The sequence below is a fragment of the Pezoporus occidentalis genome, unplaced genomic scaffold, assembly GCF_034315485.1.
Source record: "Pezoporus occidentalis ecotype Australia unplaced genomic scaffold, CSIRO_AGI_Poc_V1 ctg45, whole genome shotgun sequence".
In the NCBI taxonomy this organism is placed as follows: domain Eukaryota; kingdom Metazoa; phylum Chordata; class Aves; order Psittaciformes; family Psittacidae; genus Pezoporus; species Pezoporus occidentalis.
In genome coordinates, this window is record NW_026915780.1 from 4,312,225 (window position 1) to 4,318,363 (window position 6,139).

A 6,139-nucleotide genomic window follows, 5' to 3' on the forward strand; every position below is an offset into this window, starting at 1 on the left:
GGGCTCATGTCCTGCTGTCCTCTGAGCAGAGGTGGGACTGCTTAGGGAGTACGGCACTAGACACTGTAGCACAAATGTGAACCATTCACCTAGCTGGAGTATTTCAGCTTGAAAAAACCAAGAGATGGAATGCTGTAAATTGGAAGGTTTTGATGGAAAGCCAATATAGGGTTGGAGGGGGAGCTTTCTGAAAAAAGCTATGAAATCTATACTCTTTCCTGCTCTTGATGTTGGCCAGCTTGGTAATCATATACAAATCGCTCCTTATAACCTGTCCCATTCTCTGTTGGTTTTGAAATCAGCATTGAGCTTTTGGGATGGGGACTGTTTCTATCCATGGCAGTGTGGAGCACCAGATATAGAGGGGCACCCAATGTCAGCTGAGAACAGTTCCATTAGTGGTAGATAACACAAAATAAAAGCACATACACTTGTAAAACTTGTTTTCAGGAGAAAATACTGGCTTGCACAATTACTAGGGTCAGGTTCTTGAGTGGTGCTGACCTTGAAAGGAGAGATGATGTTTAGCAGCTCCCTGTAATGAGTGCTACTCTGAGCCAAACCCCATCAAAATGAATAGAAAATGTATCCCTGCCCGACCAGGCTGCCTATGGGGCAATGTTACACACATGTACCCTTTCCCTTGATGCACTTAACTGGTTGCCATTCTCATGTAAATAAGTCTGCTTTCATTCCCTCTATCATTTACGCATCTCTCATTCACAGATTGTACTCCGATTATCTGTACTTTGCAAGTGCTAATAAATCTGTGGAAGATTTTCATGAAAAAGTGGCAGAATCACTGCAGCTGTTTGAAAATTGCATGCTGGATTATTCCCTGAGGGCCTGTGTCTACAACAACACCCTCAACAATGCCATGCCCGTATGTATTTCCAAGAACGTTTGATTCCTTGCTTGTGGGATGGTGCGTTGTGTCAAGGTTATTAAAACACCAAAATGCTGAGCAAATAAGCATCAGGAAATAAAACTTTCTCCGTTTTCATTTGTAAAGGGGATGACATAAATATATATGTAAACATATAAAAGCTGATGTACTGGCTCAGCTGTCTCCTCAGTCTGTTCCCTGATGAATGCCAACAGTAATAATACAGTCTTTCCATTGTGCAAGCGTATGGAGAGCACATTTAGTGAAGATTACACTTTAATGTGTAAGCTTTTTTTGCAGATGTCTCCAAAAAGTAGTTCTGGCAAGGATCTTTCTGGTGTGAAATTGCCTCAAAATCGGAAGAAATGATGTATTCTTTCTCCAGAAAAGGCTACCAATAACTAGATAAAAAAAACTTTCTTTTTCAGTTGCGCACATCAGAAAATGATAACAGGAAATACAGAAAGTGCTGGCAGGAGAATGGATGAGTATCACAGGCTCAATATTCCAAAATTCACATTTTCAGTGTAGTAATGACTTCAAACTTTGCTTGAGGGGGGAGAATAATATGGAACAGATTGACTTGAAGTATCACTTCTGGCCAATTTGCCATTCAATCTTATTTTATTTGCTCAGGCTATTGAGGACTTAGAGGGAATACTTCCCCTCTTTGTCTCCAGGAGGAAATTATTGCCCTCCTCCACTCAATAAAATTGCCATAAAAGAGTGTATTGCACAGCTTGAGCCCCACAGCAGAGGACATTCCTCTTACTTACCTTGGCAGGTAGACTGGAGCTGCTCATCCTTATTGATAGCCTCCAGGACCTCCACAGACACGAGCTGCTGCTGGGCAATATCACAGCATTTTCCAGCCATCTGCTTGTACAAATGCATTTCTTCCATTGTGGAGAGAGAAAGGCAGAGAGGGAACCAGAAGGAAAGAGTTTCCTCCTCTCTTCATCCTCGGGGTACAGAACCAATCTTCATTTGTTGTCTTAGGCAGCCCTCTGAAGAAGATACTTCTGCAAGTGAACAGAGGATGCCTCTTCCCAAAGAGCCACAAGCAGGTGTTTGTAATAAAACACAAATGCTATTCGTAATAAAACACAAATGCTAACTGTGCTCCTCAATGGGCTTTTTTAGCGGCTGCTTCATTCAAGTTGCTAAAGTCTGTTTGTTATGTGTACAGTTTGCTACACGTTGAAAAAGTAAGGATTATTTTCCCTGGTGAGCTCATTAGATTGCTAACTGTGTGACTATGCCAGAAGACTTTTATGTTGTTATTTGTTAATATATTCCTGAAACAAAAGAGGTGTCATAGACGTTGTTGCTGTGTTGCTGCTGATACCTGCTAACCTGTAAAGAAAGGGGTGTTTGGCAGCTTATCCTTAGAATCAGTGAAAAGCATATTACCCAGAGAAAGGCATGCAAAGCCAGGGTGAACAAACTGAAAGAATAGCTATTATGGAAGGGAGAAGGGCTTGGGAAACTCTACTGATGCCTTCGATGTATAGAGGAGAAGCTTTGGAGCTTTATGGAAGGAGATGATCTGGTTCAGAAGAACAGCGATGGAAAAGAAGTCAGTACAACACACTGTCTAGTGAATAAGATTCTTGCTGATTCCAAGAAAACTGAAAATTATAGGATCATATTAGTTAAAATTATGGGGACATGAGCTTAAAATTCTGCTTTCTGGTGGAAAACTTTAAAAAGGTTTCTAAACCTGTGTGGGAAAGCACTGCAATCCCAAAGTATATCATGCAGCTCATGCTTGCCCTTTGCTCACCTCCATCTCCCAGGAGAAAGAAAAGCAAAACCCATCACTGAGGACATGTTTGACCCAGTATTCCGTGAAATGGGGCACTGACTGAGGGCTGGAGAGCTATTATTAGTATATGTGTCATTATTATTACATGTTAGGCTGATGTTTTAATTAAATGTTTCAAATTCTTGTGTAGCATGTATACAAAGAAGTCTGCTAAATATAGATGCTTACTGTTATAAACAGCCAAAGTCTTGCATCAGAATCATACATTATGATAATAATGACTAGCAATAATTCAAAAGAGGGCTTATTTTACTGGAATTTAGGTATCAGTGTAGGCCACAAGTCAGTGTAAGAAGTGAAAGACACAATTGTTATCTGAATTCATTTGTTCTGCAGTAATGCGACTTAAAGATGTTAAGTCTTTTTTATGAAAGATGCTTATGACTTGGGATTCGTGATTCTCTCTTCTGAGCCTGAAGGGATTTAGAAAAGTATTTATAGGCACAGTTGGAGGTTGGACTTTTAAGAACTCCAGACTACCCTTTTTATGTTTCAGCTTGTTATGTAAAATTGAGGAGGGAAGAAAAACAGAGATTAGATCAGGATAGGCTGAAAAACTGCCTTTTCACATGCCTGGTCTAACATAGTCTGGCACTCTCATCGCGTACTCAGACAACGTGCCATTAACACTGTCTAGCAGCCACTGCTGCTTCAGCTTAGATCTAAATCTAATTATTGCAATGAGAGGATACAAGCAAATACATCCAAATCTAATTCTTGACACCAATTTGGAGTATTTGTACTACTCACAGTGAAGCCTGGGTCATCCCAAGCACAGAGGAGCATGGAGGTGAGATGGCCAAGCATCCTTCTTCATATAGTTGTTTCTGTGCAGTGCTTTTATGCAGACCTGTGCCTGGTGCAGCAGGTACATAACCAAGCCCTTAGTAAAATGGTATCTCCAACCAATAGAAAGGCCATTTACAAAGATTTCCTTAAGCTGCACTGAAAACAAAAGGAAGATTAAACAAATGTTCCATGTTCAGATATTGTCTTTTTTATGGTTCCTCAGAAGCACGTGTGTGGGAATTTTGCCCAAAAGGCAGAGCTGAGCTTTGGTTTCTTACTGCTACAAGTGTTCTAAGATGAATTAATCTTTATTTGCTTTGGATTTTTTTTGTGCTTACAGGTAAGGTTACAGGTTGGGCTCTATGTCGTGTATCTTTTGGACTGGCTGACAGTTTTTAACAAAGATCAGATACTTGTTCTTCGTTTGGAGGACCATGCATCAAATGTGAAGTACACCATGCACATGGTGTTCCGGTTTCTGGATCTGGGTATGTGTCTTCTGGCTGATTTATCCTTCTTCTAGGTAATTTCTGCTTATTAGGAGACAAAATAGGAGCATGGGAATCTGGCTTGAAGTATGCATTAAACTTGTTGCCTGGAGTCGAGCAAAATTAAAGCTCTCAAATTCCCATAGAAAAGCTGGTGTTGGAAGATGTTAATAAGATTATGTCAAGGAAAAAACTCAAAATCATTCAGAATGTAGGGATATATCTGATAAATCTTATCATATGGAAGCCAGTCCTTCTTCTGAAGGCAGTCAGGGCTTGTTTGACATGGGCTTACATAGGTGCAAGAGCAATCCCATGCAATTTAAACAAATTGAAGTGTGCCTGCTGTTGCCAGCATCCACCAATCCAGGATCTAAATCTGAGTATGATGAAAGGTTGAGCTTCTAGCCTTGGGAAAAGGGGGAAATTGTGTTTTTGCTGTGTTGATTGAGACATCTGCTGCTAATCCTCAGAGAAACGCTGGCAGACAAAATGTTGCCCAATGTTGATTTGACAGTAGCAAGAGGATGAGAATGTGGCTGCAAAATAGTCTGGCTGGTCCAAACACTGGTCTAGATGATGAGAAAGTTTGAATGTAGCAGATTGAACAGATGAAGTGTTTGGCATCTCCTTCCTGAATATGGTTTACACTGGAAAAGTCTGTGGGTTTTTTATCTTGCTGAAACACACTGTCAAGGGCTTACTTTTGTTCCTGGAATAGGGGCATTGCTATACCCGTGGACCACTTTGATCCCACTGACAGCCTCTAAAACAAATAAAGAGGGCTTACATGAGTGAAACCCAGAGAGTTGCTGTCAGATATTAGACAACTCACATCATAAAATGAAGTGACACTAGCAAATAATTGCAAATCCAAAATGGATGGAAAGTTACAGTCACAGAATGGATTGGGTTGGAAGGGACCTTGAAGATCATTTAGTTCCAACTCCCTTCCATGGGCAAGGCCACCTTCCACAATGTCATAGCTGTCTTCTGAAAACACTCTTTTTTCCTCCAGGAATGATTTATGCTGCTTGTTGTAGCAATGATTAATTAATATGGAAGGAAAACATATTATTTCCATATTTACTAACAGTGATTTATTTCACTAGTCTAAGCCTGTATTAAGTATTCTGAAACATCACTGCTGCTAACGCAAATTCCATTCGTCTTCCCCCGGCAAACCTGATTTAGTCATTTGCTGTCTTTAGCATGGGCATTTTTAGTGAAATATGCCAAGATAACCTTCTGGTTTTCCACAGGACCTCTAAGTGAGAAACAAGAAGCTCTGATTACAAAGAGTCCTGCATCAAACACTAGACGACCTGAAGACAGAAGTCTAGGACCTATGCTACCAACAACAAAGGCAATTTTAAGAGATTTCTATAGGCCTTTTAATACGAAACTGGCACAAGTTCTTTTTGATGATGCTTTTTTATGGAAGAGGACATAATATGTAAATTTGGTGCCACAAATACAGCGCTTAAAGGAGTTTTTATTTTTTTAAATTCTATTTTTGTGCGTGGATATTTACATTTTTCCCATTCCAAAGAGAAGCCGATTGATGAGCTGAGACTCTCACCTTCAGTCAGCACACTTCACGACAGCTATACCACATTTTCCTTGTGAGAATGTAAAGCATCTTGTTTATCAGTTTATTGCAACTTCTTTTACCCCTGGAAAAGAGTGGAAAAGCATTAGTACAAAGATGATGTCTTACTCTCTCCATGGGGATGGTGAAGTTTAACCTTCTTTAAGATGCTGCAACACAGCACTAGCATCAGTTTCCTACAATTACACTTATAATCTCATTTTCAGTATATGTTATTCATTCATTTTTTCAAACTATCAATGTCATTTAGTCATTAAAATTTTTAATTGAATTCAACCTAAAATTTGGTTTCTTTTTGTCAGCATACTCACAAATGGTCTTCACTCTCAGTAAGGTTTTTATGTTTCCTTAATTCTGAAACAAAGATAAAGGATAATTGCATTTGCATAAATTTGCAAGTCTAATTTATACCTTCAAGATAAATGGACTTTCTTAGCCACAGATCTTGTGAAAGAACATTTTCTATTCCAGGTAAGAATGGATGACTGAAATACAAACAACAAGCCACATTTAGTGTCTAATATACAAATCCATTG

The 6,139-nt window shown here is 39.5% G+C and overlaps 1 protein-coding gene across 4 annotated transcripts in view; it reads left to right on the top strand.

The window, feature by feature from the left end:
- The window catches only part of CHST15 (carbohydrate sulfotransferase 15), a 48,339-nt gene extending 42,460 nt beyond the window's left edge, over positions 1-5,879 (top strand). For all 4 annotated transcript variants that reach the window (XM_062635208.1, XM_062635207.1, XM_062635206.1 and 1 more), the window contains 3 exons: positions 727-883; positions 3,844-3,991; positions 5,254-5,879. In XM_062635208.1, coding sequence (XP_062491192.1) covers positions 727-883; positions 3,844-3,991; positions 5,254-5,444 — 496 coding nt within the window. In that variant the 3' untranslated portion in view covers positions 5,445-5,879. The remainder of the gene's footprint in view (positions 1-726; positions 884-3,843; positions 3,992-5,253) is intronic.
- The last annotated feature ends 260 nt before the right edge of the window (positions 5,880-6,139 follow it).